The 21,500-nt window shown below is 44.0% G+C and overlaps 3 protein-coding genes across 9 annotated transcripts in view; 2 read left to right on the top strand and 1 right to left on the bottom strand.

The window, feature by feature from the left end:
• The window catches only part of PARP3 (poly(ADP-ribose) polymerase family member 3), a 31,513-nt gene extending 25,673 nt beyond the window's left edge, over nt 1–5,840 (top strand). For all 3 annotated transcript variants that reach the window (XM_085871650.1, XM_085871651.1, XM_085871649.1), the window contains one exon: nt 2,959–5,840. In XM_085871650.1, the coding sequence (XP_085727776.1) occupies nt 2,959–3,128 (170 nt within the window). In that variant the 3' untranslated portion in view covers nt 3,129–5,840. The remainder of the gene's footprint in view (nt 1–2,958) is intronic.
• Nucleotides 5,841–8,854: 3,014 nt separating this feature from the next.
• On the bottom strand, nt 8,855–12,756 carry LOC147033457 (THAP domain-containing protein 1-like). The gene is made up of 3 exons (XM_085851603.1): nt 12,701–12,756; nt 10,983–11,107; nt 8,855–9,400 (listed from the first exon to the last, which is right to left on the bottom strand). The coding sequence occupies exons 1-3, from the start codon at nt 12,754–12,756 to the stop codon at nt 9,087–9,089; spliced, it is 495 nt and encodes a 164-aa protein (XP_085707729.1). The 3' UTR covers nt 8,855–9,086.
• Nucleotides 12,757–14,917: 2,161 nt separating this feature from the next.
• TMEM243 (transmembrane protein 243) overlaps nt 14,918–21,500 on the top strand; it is a 22,596-nt gene continuing 16,013 nt past the window's right edge. For 2 of the 5 annotated variants that reach the window (XM_085871643.1, XM_085871645.1), the window contains exons 1-2: nt 14,919–15,107; nt 20,956–21,009. The gene's annotated coding sequence lies outside the window, so the exon portion shown is untranslated. Of the gene's footprint in view, nt 15,108–20,955; nt 21,010–21,500 lie in introns of all 5 variants that reach the window. The other 3 variants (XM_085871642.1, XM_085871646.1, XM_085871641.1) reach the window with 3 other exon arrangements.

The following is a 21,500-nucleotide window of genomic DNA, read 5'->3' as shown; positions in this document are numbered from 1 at the left end:
ATCGGGGGTAGAAAAGATCGATGATTTGGATGGGGGAAAATAAGAGGTGGTTGTGAACAGCTGTTTTGAAAGCCTGGAGGGAAGAATGGGAAAGAATAGAGTGAGGAAGTTTATTCCAAAGGCGGGAAAAAAAAGAGGAATGAAAGAGTGAAGATGAGCAGTGATTCGTGATTTTGGTAGTTTTACCAGAGGGGGGTTGTTGGCAGACCTTGAGCGCCCTGTGGAAATGTGGTGGGGACAAATCGCAGAGAGAGCAGGGGGGGCAAGGCTGGAGAGGAGTCGGTACAAGACAGAAAGACCACCGACCAACCTGCGGTGATTGAGTGAGAGGCCCAAAGACTCAGCTTCATTGCGGGAGATGCCGATGATCCTAAATGCCCTGGTTTCGACAGCGTGAAGCCGAGAAAGGTGGGAGGCAGGAGCACCAGCCCAGAGGGGAGAGCAGTACTCCATCAGGCTTCAGACAAAAGCTTTGTAAGTTTGACAGGAATCTTGCTCTATGGATGTGAGACTTGGACTCTGATCAGGGATCTGAGATGAAGACTTAATTCCTCTGGGACCAGCTCTCTTCGGAGAATCCTTCACTATCGCTGCTCAGATTTTGTTTCCAACGTGTGGTTGCTGAGTGAGACTCAAATGAGATTTGTTACCTGCATAGTCCGTGAGTGTCAGCTGCGGATGTATGGACATGTGGCTCGTTTTCCTGCTGCTGATCCTGCTCACCAGATTCTCTCCGTGAGGGAGCCTCGTGAGTGGAGGAGGCCAAATGGCTGACCACGTGCCTCGTGGTTGCAGCAGGTTGATCAGCATCTCAAGGTGATAGGGATGGGCCAGGCATCTGCCTGGGGGATGGCCAGACGGAGGCCCCTGGAGTACCGGCTGGAGTGGACGCAGTGCCACGTTGCTCCGGCACATGCTCCCATGCCTGACCTGACCTGACCTGTCCATAAAAACCATCTTTGTGAAGTGAACGGGATATTGTTGATTGATGAACAATGCCCCCCTATCTCGGACATCGAGCTTTGCAGTTCTTTCAAAGTCATTGTTGGATTTACAGTGACATCCCAAACCAGATTCCTGCTTGCTCGGCTGCTTAGTTTGGGTGGAGTCTGGGTGGTATGATGCGTCTTCCATTTAAAGGGTAATCCAAATGCTCAGACCACCTCAATGCTAATCTATCCCTTGATACCCTACAACATAGATATCATGCGTCTTTTTCCGATTTCTGAATTATGAAGTGGGTAAATTTGCGATTAAATGTGGAAATGTTCTTCAGATTAGCTGTGATGTCACACACAGAAGTGGACCACCAGATCCATACTGTGTACGGGTTACATTACGGTACAATTAAACTCAAACGGTGAATCATGAAATGAGACGATCCTGTAACATACAAGATACTTAGTCAGCCTGCGACGGTTGGACAAAGCATTTGTCGCCCATTTTGTCCGTGGTCTTCGTGCTGTCGGGTTATTATAGGTGTTTCTGCTCGAGTAATATATAAACCGATTTTTCATTTCGTACAAAAAAAAATTCCTCCCATATAAACCATTAATTGAATGGAAAATCAAACCCTAACAAGCTGAAGTGATCATGCGACCAGTGTTTTCATCTTCACGAACACTTCCGCCCGCTTCCTCTGAATCACTCGCACAAGGCTCAAAACAATTCGGCTCCACAATTCCCCCGAAAGTGTTTCCATTACTAATTTTGTCTCCAATAGTTTCTCCAAAATCCCACTGATCACTTTCAATATTCTGAGAGCCTTCAGAGTTACTCATGACGATGGAATGAGCATCTGAATCTGAACTCGACCTGCACTGCTTCTCCAAGTAAAACTGCCGTTCGGATCAATATGGATTCCAGATGTGACGTCACTGGTGAAATCGAAAATCGACTCTCGAGAGCTTTTTTTCGACACTGATTTTGGGAGAAAAAAATTGCATTTGGGGTCCCCTTTAATGATGGATTTCACCTTACTCAAAGGCATAATTAGTGACTTTAAAATCTTTCTTTAGCCCTCTCCTGAACAGAGCTTCTCCACCACTTTATGTCTGACTTATTTGGAAAGCTTGTTGGTTGACCAAGTGAGTTGCACCTTGAAACTTCTGACAATGTCTAGAGTATTGAAAGTTCCCAAGAGCACGGTGAGTTCCATCAATAGGAAATGGAAAGAATATGGAACTAAGGCTCTTCCTCGAGCTGGCCGTCCGAACAAACTGAGCAACTGGGCAAGAAGGACCTTGGTCAGGGAGGTGACCAAGAACCCAATGACCACTTTGTCGTAATTACAGTTCCTTGGCTGAGAAGGGAAAAACCTACCGGAAGGACAGTCTCTACAACACTTCACAAATCCAGGCTTTATGGCAGAATGGTTAGACAGAAGCCACTCCTGAGGAAAAGACACATGACAGCACTCCTGGAGGTTGCAAAAAGGCACGTGAAAGACTGAGAATTTTCAGTAGGGGTGGAGGGGTTGAGTTGTGGTGCGAGGGGGTTGGGAGGGGCTTTGAAGGCAGGAGGGGGGTTTCACCCTTTGGGTTGAGAGAGGGAGGTTGAGGACTTGGGAGTGGGACTTTATGGCTTGGGGGTTTGCGAGGAGGGCTTGAAGACTTGTCGTTGAGGACTTATGGCTGGGATGGGGAGATGGGGTTTAGGGTTTGAATAAGAAAGGGGTTAATGACTTGAAGTCACATTTTACGTGATGCGGAATTTCCTCGAGTCCCTGCTATTTTGCTGTCAAAGGAAATTCCTGTCAAACTCCATAAATATTCAACACTCCATTGGAAACGAATTCCTTTGAAACGGCCGATGGAACCGTGTTATCCACTCATGTATACGTGTGTGTAATTATTATTCTGCGAATGCATAAATATTTTTGACATTAGCCATTCTCAAAAATTGAAACTCACACCCTCTATTGTGCTTGACTTGTGTTGTCATCATTTTCCCTTTTAGATCCAAAGCAAGACTCGGTTCTCAAGCTCGATGGGAAGAAGGTCGTGGTTCCACAGGGGAAACCCATTGTGATACCAAAATTCAAGCAAAGTACTTTTTCTCAAAGCGAGTACTTGATTTACAAAGAGAGTCAGTGTCGGATTCGTTATCTGCTTCTGTTCCATTTCTAGAAACGCGTGTGCTCGAGCTCTTCCGGCATTGGAGTGAAAAGCCATTGTTCCTCTCTCCTATATTTTATTGACTGAATCACGAAAGTTTGCAGAGTAGTACAAACTTGTTGGAAAGCGTATCTAATAAGCAAGGTTCCTGCTACATCAGCCCCTTGGCGTGTGCTCGAACTTGTCTCCAGCTTTGTCAACTCTTCCTTCCCACTCCTTGCTCTCATTCCTACCCATTCCCATTCCTCCTCCAAGTCTCCATCTGCCCTGCTTTCCACTGTGTTCTATAACTGTTCCGTTCTGTCTTCTAGCTCTTCTGTGAGCCTAAACTTTGTCTCCAAAGAAAAGGTAAAGCGAGTGGGAATTTTTTTTTCTTTTTACCGATTGTCTCTAATTATTGCAACGACTATGTTTATCTTAGCACGTCTTCGACTTTCCGTTTTATGCTAGTCCTGAAGGTGTGTTCATCCGCTCCAGTCCACCGGCAGAATCGCAACGAGTGAGATGTCGAGGCTTGCCAGGACAGCTTGGAGAGTGTCTGTCTGTCTCGTGCAACCAAACGCGTTCACTCCAAGCAGTTGCATCACACGTGCGTTGGCACGATGCTTCGTACACTTGTGTCGAGGTGAAATAACGTGCTTGGCACCACAAGTTAAATTGCACTCACAAATATATAAAACTGTAGCCTTATATCTCTGAATGTCACCAGATGCTTTGGCGTAGCCTCGTGCAAACTCCAGTCGTTTCTCCTCTTTCTGCGACTACAGAGTCGATGGTGTCGCAACACAAACTCTTCCTTCGATCCAACCTGCGCTGTTGATCGTCGTCTTTGATATGTTTGTATTGTTGCTTCGTTCTGGTGTTTCGGCAGTTGCTCCAAGCATTGCTTTTCTTATGTTTAATGCTCTCCGTTTACGTCGATCGTCTTTTGAGCATTCGATCCACGACGTGTGTATCTCGCCCAAGATCGTTGCTTTTACGTTGGAACTCCCAATTTGAAAACTAAAAAAAAAACTTCGGTCAAGGTTTATTCTTCGGCTCGACTTTTTGACGTGCAGTACTTTCGGAAGGAATTTGTTGAACCTTTCGACGCCACCTCCGGAAAACGTAACAACAAAGAACCGAGGAATGGTTTTTGAGGACTTTTCACTTCTGTGGTGCGAGTTTTGGCTCCTTTTGTGAGGCCTCATCATTGAGAAGAAGACAGCCAGAGATGAAGACACCGATTAAGCTGCGGAACTTTGCAAAGGATTAGAGTCGTAATGGTTTGTTTCAACTTGGGGGTTCTGGTCATTTCTTTGAAGTCTCACCTTAAGTCCAACGGTTAGTTTCGGAGGCGATGAACTTTCTGAGAACTCGTTCCAAATTGTAAGGTTTTGCAATCGATGCAAGTATATTCATGTCTACTTGTGCCTGGGAGAATGTCTTCTGTCTTCGACCCTTTTGATGGTATCACATGTGGAAAGTTTCTTAACATGAGCTCTTAACATGGTTTTGCAAGACTTTGACACTAGGCGACGGTTTCAATAACAACTTCATTTGAAGATCTCTTCCACATCAAGTAAACTAGTAACGCCTAACATGCCAGGGGTTGAAGTCCACATTAACGTTATGAGGTGTTCTTTTTTAAAAAAATATCTACCTTAGCCGCGATAAATGAATGTTTCTTCTGAATAAGTTGAAAATTGGTGTCAAGCATCAATTAAGACTTGTAACTGTCTGCTGTCCTTCCATGTTTCGCACTTTGGATGCAACACTAACTTGCACTGTACTTTTTTGCGGTTTTCAATGTTAAATGCTCTGCCTTGCTTCTCCACGTATCACTGTTATAAAGTACAGACTGTAATCGGAATGCACCTCCGTCGATGTGCACCACGACATAACATCTCACGTTCACGATATCATGTTTTCCTAATTCAGTTTTAACACAGCCTGGTGGCTGGCTGTGGTTAAGGTGGCTGGATTAAGATCTCAGGGCCTTGAGTTTAAAATTCCTGTTGAATAAACACCAGGTGGGGTTGACTCAACCTGTGATCCTTTCCGAGGTCGACGAAATGAGTACGAGCTTCCTGGTAGTAGGAGTCACTGCATCAGCGCCCCCAGAAAATGATGCGACCAGCAGCCACAGGCTGCACACGATAGCTAGCTCGTTTTAACTTTCACCGTCACATGATCAGTGATAAATGATGTGAAGACATGTGTTTCCTTTTTTACCTGCACAGCCACGGAATGAGTTCCCTTGTCTTCCAGTTCTCAGTTTCTTGTGAATTTCCTCCTGTAGTGTATTTTTTTTAAAAAAATCTTTTCTTTTTTTTTCCTGTCTGCATGATTTTTCTATATCTGCACCCCTAGATCTCCACTCACCTGTTGGCAATGTCCTCAAGTTGTGATTTCTTTCTTCATGTTTTACATTTTCCCATAATCCTGACTATCTTGATTATGTTGGTGTCACCACTTCGCAAAAATCAATATTTGTACGGATCCTGAAATCACTGGTTCGGCTTGCAGAGAGGAGCCTCACACTCATTTAGATCCTGAATGCTCCTCCATGAATGCTCCTGTAACGCCTAATAGCAGAGTGAGAGGTGTAAACGGAGTGCTCTTTGTCTATTTTGCTGATACATTTGCATTGCTGTGCAGATGCTCAATTGATCGGTGTTCCTGCTCAGACATGTTTATCAGAAATTAAACATCCAGCTGCTGTGCGTCTCACCCTTGTGCTTACTACCTCGTACGTGTCACTTGTGATGGAACAATTTTCGATTGATGCAAATCCGATGCTCCTTTGGGATGAAACATTTAATGTGCAGCTCACAGAAATAATGTACCAAAGTGTCCATATCCATCCTTCCAGACCATCTGTTAATCTCGTGCACAATGTTCAGGTATGGTAGGAATCATGCCTCACCTGGCATGGTCTAGGAATACAACCTTAAACCAACCCCACAGCGTCCTACGTAATAAAAGTCACGCTTTCTATTACCGTTTCTGGAAAATGTTTGCACCAGCAGCTATGAATTTGAAGTCTTGGCAAAGACCATCCATTCATTAAGGCCCTGTCACACCTTGACATTTTAGCCAGCGTATGGCAAGGTATCAAAATGTATGTAAAACGCTGGCGTACGTTGAACTATTGATGTTTTTTTCCAGTTTTGGACGTATTCATAACGAGTTTGACGAATGCATAACGTATTAGTAACATACACAGAACGTTTCGATAACATATAGATAACTTATATCAACGAATGCTTAGCATGTTGTCGGCGTTCACAACCTATGCCCAACGATAGTCTAACGTATGCATAGCGTGCGGCAGCGTATCGCCGACGATCACGTGGCGTAGCCTATTAAAAGGCTGCGGTTCGACGATTCAAATCATAACCGCACTCGACATCGAAGTGTCAAGCCGCTGTCACACCTTGACGTTTTAGCCAGGGTATACCGACGTATGAAAAATTTGCCAAATACGTTATGGGTAAGTTTTGTATACGTTAAGAGCATGCTGAAGCACGCTGGCATACGTCGTAGTACGTCGACAAATTTTCGACGTATGCCAGCGTACGACACACGTTCCGCATACGCTGGCCATAAGTTGTAGGCACGTTACGCGATCGTTGACACACATCGACACACGTTACTTGGAAGTTACTCATAAGTCGAATCACGTCGAGGTAATGTTTAGCGTCAGTGTTCCAGACTCCCTGGTTTTTTTTTGTTTGTTTGTTTTTTTTCTTCAGCATGACGGTGATGTTGACATTTCCATTTCTATTGCGGTTATGATTTAAATTGTTGAGCGGCAGCCTATTAATTCTATTAGAACGCACACTAGAAACCGAGCATTACTTCGACATCATGTGAAGTTTTCATTGGGCTCGTAGGCACGGTGATGGCGACGCCATCCCCAGTGCTTGTCAGAGTTCTGGATAAAATAAAATTTGTATCATTAAATCTCGGGTATTTGAACTTGGAAGCGATTAATATTTACATCTGGAAAAGTCCAAATCATTTTTTAGAGTAGTATATATTTTTCCTATTCCTGTTTAGTTTCATTTCATATGCCATCACGTAGACCCCCCCCACCCCATCCCATAAGCTTTCTTCCCTCCCCCCGTGTTCAGATCTGCAGTTGGTGGTGGCGTGATTGCCAATCAATGTGTCCAGCTTCCACAATATGTTTACCACAGTGATTGGTCACAATATTTTGGCAAAACAATTTTGTACTATTAGTTCATTATTTTGATCCGAGAAAGATGATCAAATCCTCACATTATTACACATCAAGTTTTCTTTCCAAATATCACAATTTTGATAATTAATATATCTGTGGGAGGGGGAAGGGGGCTGAAATAAATTTCAGAGGAAAAAAATTGTTTTTTTTGTTTTTTTACTTGGGCAAGTGTGTGTGTGGGGGGGTGTGGGGGTGTAGGGGGAGTGGCTTGATGAGGGGGGGTATACTTACAAAATCGTCCACAGTATACAATTTCCATAAAAATTGTATTTTGTTATTCTTTTCCAGAAATGATAAAATAATATTAGTAATCACTGTCAGGAAGGTTTCCATCAAATTTAAGGAGAAATAATGAGGCAAAATGAAAGAAGAAAAAACAATATGGACAGTTTGAAGGAGGATGGTCCAATCTGGAAAATTGCTGTTTTCCTATGAACACAACAAATTTGGCTTGTACAGCCCCAGAGAGGTGGTCAGCTAAGTAATAGGCTGTCGGAAATTTCCAGTTGACAGTCAATCCCACAGCCATGAATACCAGAGCTTCTGTGGCAAGACTGTCATCAGCAGATGGTAGATGGCCACAGTCTACGAAACCTGCATAGTTACAATATTTTGGGTCATAGATAACTTCCTTCTTGAGTGCCATAACATCAAACATAATTGTACAATGCTTCTTGAAAGAGTCACTCAGTGGATGCTGTGGGGGAAAAATTTATATTAATGTATTTTAAATTGCAACAAATGGAGTTTCAGAAATGTAACTTTTATGCTGCAAGTTGAATTGGCTGTCATTTCTGGCCAAAAGACTTTTGCCCGAAATGATAAGAAATGTGTTGTTCTGGAGCAGAGTGACTGAGCTGATAAATGAACCTTTGCTTAGAAATGTACGAAGTGGCTTTTCGTCAAAAGGACACGTCTACAGTCTGGGTGAATATCCCCCAACCTCTCTCTCATGAAAGTATAAAATGCTTTGAAATCTAAAATTGTTTTCAGTGCAAGCACGTGAGGAAGTATAGTTTCTCAGTGGCTTGTACTCCTTGGAACTGACCAAGTACCAAGTTAGAATAAAACTCTCTGATGTAATGTAGAAGTGAATTGAATCGGGTTGGTCTAACTGTTAACTAAAGTAAGAATAAATGAAATAGAATCAAATAATATTGCAATCAAATGGGGATTCTTAAGTTCATTGTACAAGGGTGAGAAGTGTATGGTGTATAATTAGGAAATAAATTGTTTCACAAGGAAGGACTTGTGTGGACATCAGTTTTATCAGTGTCGATAGGGTTTTTGTAGGATTTTATAATCAAATCGGACAAACGTTAAACTCTGTCTGAAGTCAAATAGGATTCCACAATCGGCCAGTTAGAATCCTTCAGGAGGACAACGATTACAACAAGGTGGGTTTTAAAAAAATCCACATCAATGCCATTTCTTTCAAGTGGCTGATAAACTCAGTAAGGAAGCCTGGCTGACAGTTCAAACTAGCACTCCACTTACGTATGGTGCTTGGATGTGGGAGATGCAGATACTGTCTCAAGAAGTCATGTAAAGTAACTGCAAATTGTGAAGTAAAAATGTAACGTAACTGCAAATTGCTTCAGGTCTTCACTGTATCGATGGCCATGCTTGTCTTTCTCCTGGGGAATGAGCTCATTTTCGATGAGAGTGAAAGTGTTTTCCCCAAAGTTCAACTTCAACAAATCAAGCTGTCCCTGGTTGATAAGGCTCTGATCCTTTACAGTTTACAGAAGATTGGAAATTTTTGCCTCTTGCCTTTTCACCTTCTGTTGTACAACTTTCATACTGGTTGCAACTTTCATACAAATCATACTGTGTGATGTAGCATAATTGTGATCTTCAAAGACTGAAAAGACTTTCTTTGGAGGTTGGGGGTCGATGCTTTCCTCATTAGCAGAAGCTGTAGTTCTGTTTCTTGGAGGTGGTCTCTTCTTGGTTTGTTTCTGTTTATGTGGCGGGTGAGCTGGGAGGACAGAAGGTACAGCCCACTCGTGGAGCTCGTGGTAGATGACATCGTGATCATCTCGAGGATGAATCCCTGCAAGTAATACAAATAAAAACAGTTAAGAATACGCATTTTTTACACTGAAAACATCAATGATGAAAAACTGAAATTGGACCTCTTTCATTGCCTTGGCATTGGGGAAAGTTGAGAGGTTTATTGTTTTGTACCTAAGAGAAAGATAAAAACAATCAAAAACAGAAACAAAACAAAAGCAACAAAAAATATACATTAAAAAAACCATAACAAATACAAGAAAAAACAAAACAAAAAAATGTAAACAAGTGGTGCCAGACACAACAAATCCCACCCATTTAAGGCATAAAGTTATTTTGGGGATCAAATTTAAATTTGATACGTCCTTAACCTGAAGTTGATTATAAGTCATAGAATAAGGAATATTTTAGTCTTAGTTTGAAGTCAATTAAACCATTTTTGACGGTTATGACCGTAAAAGGATTTTGACCTTTTCGTGACTTGACCTTTGACCTAATTGGACCCAAAAGTTAATGGGGTCGTCCGAGGTTCATGACCCACCTGTGGATACAATTTGACAGTGTTTGAGCCAGCTGTTTTCCCGTAAAGTTGTATTTTCGTAACCATGTTTTAGTTTTAATGGAAAATTTGTAATTTTGACCAATGACCATGACCCCCAAAACTTCGGACCCTACCGATCTTCACAAATATGCATTTTTCACTATAGGAATGGGTAGGATTATAAGTGGCAAATAGAATAAGGTTCACTATAAGCTTAGTTTGAAGTAAATCAGATCATTTTTGACGGTTATGAGCGAAAAACGATTTTGATCTTTTCGTGACCTTGACCTTGACCTTTGATCCAATTGGACCCAAAAGTTAATGGGGTCGTCCAAGGTTCATTGCCCACCTGTGGATTAAATTTGATAGTGTTTGCTAAAGCCGTTTTGCCGTAAAGTTGCTTACAGACAGACAAACGAACAAGCAGTCATAGACTGGTACTTACGAAATCGTCAACTTGACCTCTGACCTTGTCTCGTAAAAGCTGTCTCCAGAGAAGGTAGCGACACAAACCAGAAGTTTATACGATGATTCTGTACCAAACCATCAAAAATCGTAACGTCGACCGATTTGACGTTGGTAGCTTCTTCCATTCTCGAGTTATCTTGCCTACAAACAAGCACACACACAAACAAACAAACAAACAGAGGACGGAAGTCATCAATATACTTAAGAAGTCTTTTGATTTCGTAAGTAAAAAACAAAGCAAAATCAAAACAAAACATACATCAAAAACAAAACAAATACAACAAAAATAATTAATCAAATGCAGCAAAAACTAAACAAAAAATATGACAAAAACAAAACAAATACAAAAAAAACAACAAAAACTAAAACAATAAAATAAAACAAATAGGCCGACAACAAAAACAAAACAATAACAACTAAACAAGAAAACAAAAAGCTGAAAACAAAACAAATACAAAAAAAAAGAAAAAATAATAATAATAAAACAAAACAAAAAAACCCTGTACAAACAAAACAAAAAATAAATAAATAAACAACAAAACAAAACATCAAGCATAATATGCTTCTCTAATTATTTTGTTTTTCTGTTTGTTTATGGCCTACGATATCTAACCTCTGACATAGTCCTCCTTCACGAAATGTTCGCTACAGATCAGGTGGTATTTACTTGGTTGAAATTTGGCTCGGCTGATGCTTGAAATCCACTTCTCCAGGATAGCTGGCTTGCCAAGTGGGAATCTGAAGGAAGTCAATATAGATAGCATGTGATTAGACTTGCTTTTCAACTAAAATGTTTTGAAATCTTACTGAAGACTTTATCCTTTTAATTTGCAATTCAATGCGAATATGAGAGTTGGGGAAACAATGTTGTGGGTTGGGGTTCGGCAGCGATAAACGACCACCAGGGGGAGCAGTAAGGTCGTCTCCACTGAACACCCCGGAATTTTGGTCATGACTCTCGGATAAGTTCGAAAGGTCACGGGTCCCTTAGCGGACCGTGGTCGCTAATATTTTGACGGCGTGGGGTAGGATTAATTGCCTAATTTCAATATATCTAAGTACCCACGTCGTCAAATTACGGGGGAAGTCACACCCTCGATGGACTCTGTCGAACCGGGTCGCTCTAGCGACCTCGGTCCTGTGTAACCGAGCAGAATTATCAAAGTCTGTCGGTCTAAACGACAATTTACAGAACACGGCCTCCCAAATTCTCAATACGCACCGTGCTGGGTCAATGGTAGAAATGACAGGCAACGAACTGGAACATTTAACAGATATTTATTTACAATGGGGAGGGAGACACAGAGCAGAGTTATCCGAATAAATGCAATGTACAATGAAAAGAAAACACTTAAACAATTCCACTTAACAGACTGGCGCCACACACACTTACAATCTTGCAATATTTGTATCATTGTATGACTTAAAGTTTCAGGTAACAGAATTTGAAATCAACTCACAATATGCATATGTGCATGATGCTTTTGGATTAAAGTCTGGGCAAAGGCTTGTCAAGTACTTGGCCCTAGAAGCTTAATGTTTTTGTTTGGTTCTTTTTGTGCAATATATTGCTTCATGTCATTACTCAGGATAATAAAACAAGATATGCATTCATGTGAAGTATGGCATCCGTATGTTGCAGAAATATCCAATTCAACTATTTTGCCTAAAGTAGGCCTATTCGTATCTTAAATATCGCATTCGAAATCAAACACAGATTGACATAGACTTCCGCTAAATTTGAAATGAAGACCTGAGTGCAAGAAGTACTTTAGTCACAAAATAACACTTTTGAGATATTGAGGATCAAAATTTTCAAAACATGCTGCAGATACTTGTTTTTTAAAGGTGGCATACTATGGAGCTTGTTGCTGGTTCCAGGGGCTATACAGAGAAGACAAACCCTTTTTGTGGCAAAATCATTCCTTATTACGAAGAAAACGAGAAAATTAGTTTTGTACTTAAATACTTTTTGTGGCTAAATACCTGGACGTAGGTACTTTTTGCGACAAAATGGCTGGACTTCGGTACTTTTAACACACAAAACCCTTTATTGCTCAATTTTGATTGCCAGTCATTTTTGCTATGTCTCATGGGGCTGTACAGTGTACATACATCCAATACAGGGGGAATCTGGGTCAGCACAGCGTTGCACTGCACTGCCATATGCACAGTTTTATGAGGGCTCAAAAGCTGATGACGAATTTAGTGCCTTTTTCAGTACCAGAAAAGTATAATGCATAGAAACTACATACCTGATGCTTTGGCATCCTTCATTCTCTTTGTAGCCCAGTCTCCAGGGTTTCTTTTACGTTTTTGCCCCCGTCATGCCTGTTATCAGGGTTATCCTCATTCACACCATGCTGTCCAGCCTCCATGGTCGCCATTTTCAGAGCTTGTCACGTGACACATACTAGCATTTTGATTGGACAGTCATGGACTTAGGAACTTCTTGCTCAAACATTATGGACTTGAGTATTTATTGCACTACATTTTAGTGAATTCAACAATGACCATATATCAATATACAGGACTTTAGTACTTATTTTTGGAATTTTTTGGTATCAAATGATGCTCTGGCCATTATAGATTATAGGATTGGTGCCGGCTCATTTTTTTTTCAAAAATGTGACTTTAGTACTTCTTGCACCCAGGTCTTCAATTGGTTCTGCCGGCCTAGGCAATGGCTGTACACTGGTGGCCTATGATTGAAAGAAAAGAAAAACATCCCATTTCTACGAAGTAATAGGCTCTCGGCCTAATTATAACATTACTCGCTGCATACAAACTGTAGTAGAGGATGATAGAACTAGTTTTTGTTACAAGATAAATTGTTTGGCTCGGCCTACAAGGTTACATTTCAGATGTAGGCCTTGGGCCTAGATGCATGATTAGCACCTCGAGTCATGAGCTAAGCATTCTGCCACAGCCTTGTGTCATACTCAAAGTCATAGCCTCCCCATAAGCCTCTCAGCCTGTAGGTGTTAGGCCTAACTTACCATTAGTCAAAGGCTACTAACTTAGTGGGGAATAAGCCTGTCAGTGTCAGGCTTAGACATTAGGCTTGATCGACATTTTTAGATCTTCGTGGAGGATCTCGAAGTCTTACTCACGTTCTTCTTCTTGTGGACTCTTGTTTCACAGCCTACAGTTTTCATCGAAACTTCCTGAAACTTGGCATATATATGTAAAAATACCCTGCGCACACAGTAACCATCTCGGATTTTGAAAATTCCTCTGAGAAAAAAAAGTTATGACGTCAAAATATCTCCGCAAATGGAAATCGCCGAAAAAATTATCTCCGAAACTAGGCAAGCTTTTTGAATTGTGTTTGTGGGAATCGAACAGGGCATTAGCAGAGATGAAACACCGCACATATGATACATCACTATGACGTCATATCAATTTTATGACGTCATTCCTATTTTCTGACATTTTTTGTTTCACAACCCAGAGTTTTCATCGGATCTTCGTGAAACTTGCCATGTATATGCAGAAAGCCCATGCGCAGGCAGTAACCATCTTCGATTTTGGAAATTCTTCCTAGAAAAAAAGTTGACGTCATAATATCGCCGCTAATGGAAATCACCGATACCATTATCTCCGAAACGAGGCAAGCCGTTTGAATTTTGTTTGCGGGAATCAAGCCGGGCATTAGCACAGAAAATTAATTTATCGCAAACCTGATACATCACAATGACGTCATATTCGTTTTTATGACGTCATCATTAAGAGGACGAGGATCTTTGCTCATTCGAGCTTGTTTTTAAAAAAAAACATCACAAGGTTTAGGCCAACCAATTGTTAAATATAATTATAAAATGAGAGATTTGATTGCATAGATTGTTGTAAATGGCAGAATAACATGATAAGGCCGCTATAAACTGTACAAGGTGTAATTAGTTTGGACTTGGGCCTAATTTTTCTCTCACATTGCTCATGTCAAGTGGCTGTTAATACTAAGACCATGTTCTTTTGAGTTCACGATTTGTAAGGTAGGTCAAGGTCATTAATTGCGAGTCATAGCAGCTCGTAGTAGTAGTCGAGGGGTAATCATGTTCCTGACTTTCACACCACCCGTGCTATACAAGGACAAATTATTACTTTTATTCAAGGACAGGGCCTAGTTTTACCAAATACAATGCAAGAGCGCACTCGGGTTTATATACACCTCTATGGTCCGAACACACCACCATGTAAACCAAGTAAACATGCAGCGAGTGATTCAGGCGGTGTATAAAGGCACGGTAGTACGTTATTGATGGGCAGAGGTTGGCTCGAATAGGAAGTTAAAACACACACCAACCGTGTAAACCAAATAAACATGCAAGAGAGTGATTCAGGCGGTGTATAACTGCACGATGGTACGTTACTGGTCGTTAAAGAAGTTAAAGCCATCACCATGGAAACAGCGGTGAGTGAGAGACGTGAGCGACACGAACCAATGAAGGATTTATTTTGTGAAGGAACGACGAGTTGAAATGAAAGTCTTTAAAGGGAATGTTTTTTTAATAGCAGAGCGAAAGTGATTGATGAAGATTCCGAGTGTTCTGTTATTGGATTATTTTATTTTATTTATATCGGGTTTATTATTTATTTATATATTTCTTTAACCGCGCGCTGCCGGGCTTCAGCCGCCACCGTCACGTGACTCGCCGTGTTTTTGTTTTTTTTTTCCTCAGTTCCGAAGTTTTACCAAACGATCTCTTTGAGCCCTCGAACTTGGTTCGGAACCTCTGTGAGTACGATTAAAAAGTCTTTTCCAATGCTTCTGACTAATTATCTCCCTCAGTTGAATGTCGTATTTGCTTCATTGCTGCAAATGTTCGCGTTCTTGGGAGTTTTACTGCAATTCGTCCAATATTCGGCATTGCTTGTGAATATCATTGTTTGTTTTTATCGGAGCGATCAAATGTTTCATTGAATTCCCGATTTATTTCATCGTCGAATTTGATAAACTATAATGTGCCATACACCGCCCAAGACTTTCTGAATAAGCTTCTCTTGGTGTAACTAAGCAAGGGGGGTTCGGGTTTCTTCGCTCTGATCGACTTGTTAATGGGAACTGGGAATCACAATCTGTATAATTTAACTTGCTCGACACGGTGCGGTTTGTTGCACACCTTGAAATTAGCTCGACATTGTGACGTCATTGCTGTTTGTGACGATGGGCCGTCTGTCATCCATTGTTTGTGATTGAGGAAAGGCCTTCAAACCCTTTTTGCTGGATGCAAAACCATTATTTTGTTTTTCGTTGCTTGTATTTGATCGTCAATGGGATGGAGATCGGCACTTCATTCAAACGAGAATGTCAAAGTACGTGACACTTGGAATCTTGGAAATAAAAGTGTGAGAGTGAGTGTCACACCCACACGACTGGGCCAACTGTCAACACATTGTATGGAACTTGTTTGTTGTTTTATGACCATGGCGAACAATGATGTTAAATTAATCATTCACTAATTTACCAGCAGTGTTTCCTGGCATATCGCTCTCCCCCCCCCCTCCCACCACTCCTGTTCCCGCCCCCCTCCCACCACTCCTCTTCCCGCCCCCTCCCACCACTCCTCTTCCCGCCCCTCTCGCACCACCACTCTTCCCCCTCTCCCACCACCGCTCTTTCCCCCTCCCCCACCACCACTCTTTCCTCCCCCTCTCCCACCACTCCTTTCCTCCCCTCCCCCACCACCACTCTTTCCTCCCCCATCCCACCACCACTTTCCTCCCCCTCCCCTTCCCCACCACCTCTTTCCTCCCCTCCTCCCCCACCACCTCTTTCCTCCCCTCCCACCACCACTCTTTCCCCCTTCCCACCACCACTCTTTCCCCCCTTCCCACCACCACTCTTTCCCCCCTTCCCACCACCACTCTTTCCCCCCTTCCCACCACCACTCTTTCCCCTTCCCACCACCACTCTTTCCCCTTCCCACCACCACTCTTTCCCCCTTCCCACCACCACTCTTTCCCCTTCCCACCACCACTCTTTCCCCCCTTCCCACCACCACTCTTTCCCTTCCCACCACCACTCTTTCCCCCTTCCCACCACCACTCTTTCCCCCCTTCCCACCACCACTCTTTCCCCCCTTCCCACCACCACTCTTTCCCCCCTTCCCACCACCACTCTTTCCCCCCTTCCCACCACCACTCTTTCCCCCTTCCCACCACCACTCTTTCCCCCCTTCCCACCACCACTCTTTCCCCCTTCCCACCACCACTCTTTTCCCTTCCCACCACCACTCTTTCCCCCTTCCCACCACCACTCTTTCCCCTTCCCACCACCACTCTTTCCCCCTTCCCACCACCACTCTTTCCCCCTTCCCACCACCACTCTTTCCCCCCTTCCCACCACCACTCTTTCCCCCTTCCCACCACCACTCTTTCCCCTTCCCACCACCACTCTTTCCCTTCCCACCACCACTCTTTCCCCCCTTCCCACCACCACTCTTTCCCCTTCCCACCACCACTCTTTCCCCTTCCCACCACCACTCTTTCCCCTTCCCACCACCACTCTTTCCCCCTTCCCACCACCACTCTTTCCCCCTTCCCACCACCACTCTTTCCCCCTTCCCACCACCACTCTTTCCCCCCCTTCCCACCACCACTCTTTCCCCCCTTCCCACCACCACTCTTTCCCCTTCCCACCACCACTCTTTCCCCCTTCCCACCACCACTCTTTCCCCCCTTCCCACCACCACTCTTTCCCCCTTCCCACCACCACTCTTTCCCCTTCCCACCACCACTCTTTCCCCCTTCCCACCACCACTCTTTCCCCCCTTCCCACCACCACTCTTTCCCCCTTCCCACCACCACTCTTTCCCCCTTCCCACCACCACTCTTTCCCTTCCCACCACCACTCTTTCCCCTTCCCACCACCACTCTTTCCCCTTCCCACCACCACTCTTTCCCCCCTTCCCACCACCACTCTTTCCCCTTCCCACCACCACTCTTTCCCCCCTTCCCACCACCACTCTTTCCCCCTTCCCACCACCACTCTTTCCCCTTCCCACCACCACTCTTTCCCCCTTCCCACCACCACTCTTTCCCCCTTCCCACCACCACTCTTTTCCCCTTCCCACCACCACTCTTTCCCCCCTTCCCACCACCACTCTTTCCCCCTTCCCACCACCACTCTTTCCCCTTCCCACCACCACTCTTTCCCCCTTCCCACCACCACTCTTTCCCCCTTCCCACCACCACTCTTTCCCCCTTCCCACCACCACTCTTTTCCCCCTTCCCACCACCACTCTTTCCCCTTCCCACCACCACTCTTTCCCCCTTCCCACCACCACTCTTTCCCCCCTTCCCACCACCACTCTTTCCCTTCCCACCACCGCTCTTTCCCCCCTTCCCACCACCGCTCTTTCCCCCCCTTCCCACCACCGCTCTTTCCCCCCCTTCCCACCACCACTCTTTCCCCCTTCCCACCACCACTCTTTCCCCCCCTTCCCACCACCACTCTTTCCCCCCCTTCCCACCCCCACTCTTTCCCCCTTCCCACCACCACTCTTTCCCCCTTCCCACCACCACTCTTTCCCCCTTCCCACCACCACTCTTTCCCCCTTCCCACCACCACTCTTTCCCCCCTTCCCACCACCACTCTTTCCCTTCCCACCACCACTCTTTCCCCCCTTCCCACCACCACTCTTTCCCCTTCCCACCACCACTCTTTCCCCCTTCCCACCACCACTCTTTCCCCTTCCCACCACCACTCTTTCCCCTTCCCACCACCACTCTTTCCCCTTCCCACCACCACTCTTTCCCCCTTCCCACCACCACTCTTTCCCCTTCCCACCACCACTCTTTCCCCCCCTTCCCACCACCACTCTTTCCCCCCCTTCCCACCACCACTCTTTCCCCCCCTTCCCACCACCACTCTTTCCCCCCCTTTCCCACCACCACTCTCCCCCCCCACCACCACAGGTGATTAAAGCCTGTTGGAGGATTTTTTTTGGGGGGGAAGGGTAAGGAGACTGCTTGAAAATGGAGCAAGACACACATAACGGCTCCAATACCATGACGATAAGCATGTGTGACGGTGTTCTGTGTCGTCGCAGAGCAGGCAGGTGGGATCTTGGTGATTACCACTAATATGTCGCTGAGGCAGGTGAAGAGCAGACATTTGGGATCTTGGTAGATACGTCTAATAGTTCACTGGAGTCAGGACAGATACCAGATTATTGGAGAGGCATGATATAGACCATTAGGTGCGAAAGGATCGATGGATTAAAGCATTGAATAATTATTGTACACCTATTTCGTTGACCTCTAATATGATGGGTATTATCAACTGATTAAGACTTGGGTGACGAAACATTATTTAAATAACTCTCGATTGGTTAAAAAAAAAATCTGTTTATTAAATAAAAGGGGGATCAGGTTTCGCAAGTTGATGGAATTAGTTATCGAGATGCACCTCGACTTCCGGGAGGCATCTGGTAAGGTACACGGCTCGGGCTGTTTGTATCGTCGCCCTTTGTTTGGGGAAGGGTGTGTGGAGTCGGCAGAGTAGCAAACCTGTTTGGTAGGAAGCGAAGAGTGCTTTCCTGATGTGGAATGTCGGATTGTGAGGTCGTGGGTGGTGAGGTACCTCAAGGATTGGTGCTTGGACCATCATGTACAATTTTGGTAGTGAAGTTGAGGTCGATAATGGAGTGGTGATCGTCTGTGTTCTCACAGCATGGGAAGTGAAGTGGCAGGTTCAGTTCATTAATGTAATGGGGTCATGTGCGGAAACAATTGAAATGCGAAGTACGTGATGGAAGGAACAGTTTTTGGAGTGTGTGACACGTCAGAAGGATGGAGTCGTGGTGATTGATTGGGGGGGTGGGGGGAGACACCACAATGCCATTGAGTTTTAGGTTTTATTCGGAGGGGGATCATTTGTTCATCAAAAGAGGTGGTGTTAACATTGTACAGGAATTTAGTGAGGGACACGTCGAGAACACTGTGTGCAGTTGTGGTCACCACAATTCAGGAAGGACATGGCTCCCGCAGAGAGGGTTCCGTGCAGGGCGACTAGATTGATTCCAGGTTTCGCTCGACTCGGCTATGAGGAGCGGCTGAAGGAGACAGGGCTTTATACACTAGAAAGGAGGTGATTAAGAGGTGATATGATAGAGATGTTCAAGATGATGAAGGATAGAGATGAATATATATATATATATATATATATATATATATATATATATATATATATATATATATGTAAAAACACCAGAAGAGATGAAGATCGGACCGGGGGGGGGGGGGCACAGCCTGAGAGTTAGGATGGTAGTCGATGCATTGGTAATGTTTTGTCTTTCACTCAGAGAGTAGTTAATGCATTGAATGGTCGACTTGGAAAGGGAGTGGTAGTGGCAGAGAAACAGTAGATGTTTAAATTTGAGTTTGCTAGCTGCCTACAAGCATCGGGGATGGATTACATTGACTTTGGCAGAAATGTGATGTAGCTTAGATACGGATGGGTGATCGTGTACAGGTGTCGTGATTGTGACGTCAGCAGCGAGAGGGTCTCGTCCATGCATGTTAGTATCCAGCAATGAATGTACAGGTGTAGTGATTGTGACGTCGGCAGCGAGAGGGTCTCGTCCATGCATGTTAGTATCCAGCAGTGAATGTACTCATGCATTAAATTTGAGGTGTGAATTAAAAAAACAAACATGAAGATGACCACGTGTCCTGCAGCTCACCTGGATCGGGAGCAACACTCGACGATGTCATAAAATATCATCAAAATGTTGTTCATGCGCAGAATCTGGTTCCATGATTGGTTGAATCAAAGCCCTCTCAATGCTGATTGCAGCGATGCGTGTTTACAGGTCATGCTTTTAGCTCACCTGGAACGTAGTTCCAGAACGTTCCAGGTGAGCTTATGAGTGGGATGGTGCATCGGGCAATACATCTTCGTTTGGCATCGGATATCAAGCTTGTGGCCAAGTTTCATCAAAATCTTGTGTTTGGTTCAAGAGATAATGACTGAAGTGTTTCCAGACTCACTCGGTGATTTACCTACAGTTGCTGCTCGATCACATAATATAAGCTCACTGGATTGAAGTCCAGGTGAGCCAAAAATTACTTGGATAGGTGGTGACCAGCAACAGTTACAGGGAGGTTTAAGGATGCCGGTGCACTGTGATCGAGGGGCTGAGCTTTGCTTGCTTGCTCCCCGGCCCTTCTGCGTCGTGTCCGAAGGTTAATTATTTGTCAGGAATCGAACCGATTGCATTTAGTGATATTTATTTATTTATTTATTTTTCGGATGCACAATGCAAATTAACATACCAAGGGTCCACAGTTGCCATGGGACTACGATCCTGTACGACCTCACACTAGGCCGTCTGGTGCATCATTGCTGTGGTGCACTGTCAGGTTAATTTTTGCTGAAGCTTTAAATATCAATTCTCTTGATTGTTAACTAAAGTCTAAATAGTGTGCGTGCGTGCGTGCGTGCGTGCGCTGCAAACTGTGAAGGGTAGTGTCTTTTCAGTTTTGTACCTTCTTGCCTTTCCCCTTTTAATCCCCCACCCTTAGTTGCTCCTTTATACCTGCTCCCCATTCCTCTCACCTCCCCATCACTTGCCACACAGGTTGTTATAAAATACCGACTGCTATCAAGAGTGCTCGGAAGTGATTTGGCAGAGGTGAGATGGGCTCAATGGCTTATTAAAAAAAAAGAATTTTTTTGTTGTTGATGTGTGTCATTCAGGCAGGTTTTTTGTTGTTGTTGTTGTTGTTTGCTTGGAAGTCAGTAATGCCTCTTTTTTGGGGGGGGAGAGGGTTAGTGATTAATTGATTACCCAGCATTGTCCGGGGTCGATGCCATGATTGTGGTCGTTGAGCCGTTTTGAAAGGTGGAAATTAATTTTCTGAGATCTCCTTACCTGGCTGTGACGAGGTGACCTTCGAGCGACGGTTTCTGCATTTCGATGGATCGCTTGAGTTTTGGTTGAATTGTATTTGATTTGTTGCTGACAATGTGTCATCGATCTTTGTTTTGTTCTTCCAACGATCTTCTAATAATGTGCTGTTTTTGTACTACTGTGTATCCAAAACATCCACTTTGTGAAACATCACTTTTCTCAACTTTTTTTGCACTTGGTTCACCATTGGCAAGTTTTTTTTTTAATTATTT

The sequence above is a fragment of the Eptatretus burgeri genome, chromosome 2 (genome assembly GCF_056783735.1).
Source record: "Eptatretus burgeri isolate ZD-2024b chromosome 2, Ebu_testis_v1, whole genome shotgun sequence".
NCBI classification, from domain to species: Eukaryota; Metazoa; Chordata; class Myxini; order Myxiniformes; family Myxinidae; genus Eptatretus; species Eptatretus burgeri.
Note: the sequence above shows the minus strand (reverse complement) of the source record. Positions and strands in the feature narration are given on the sequence as shown.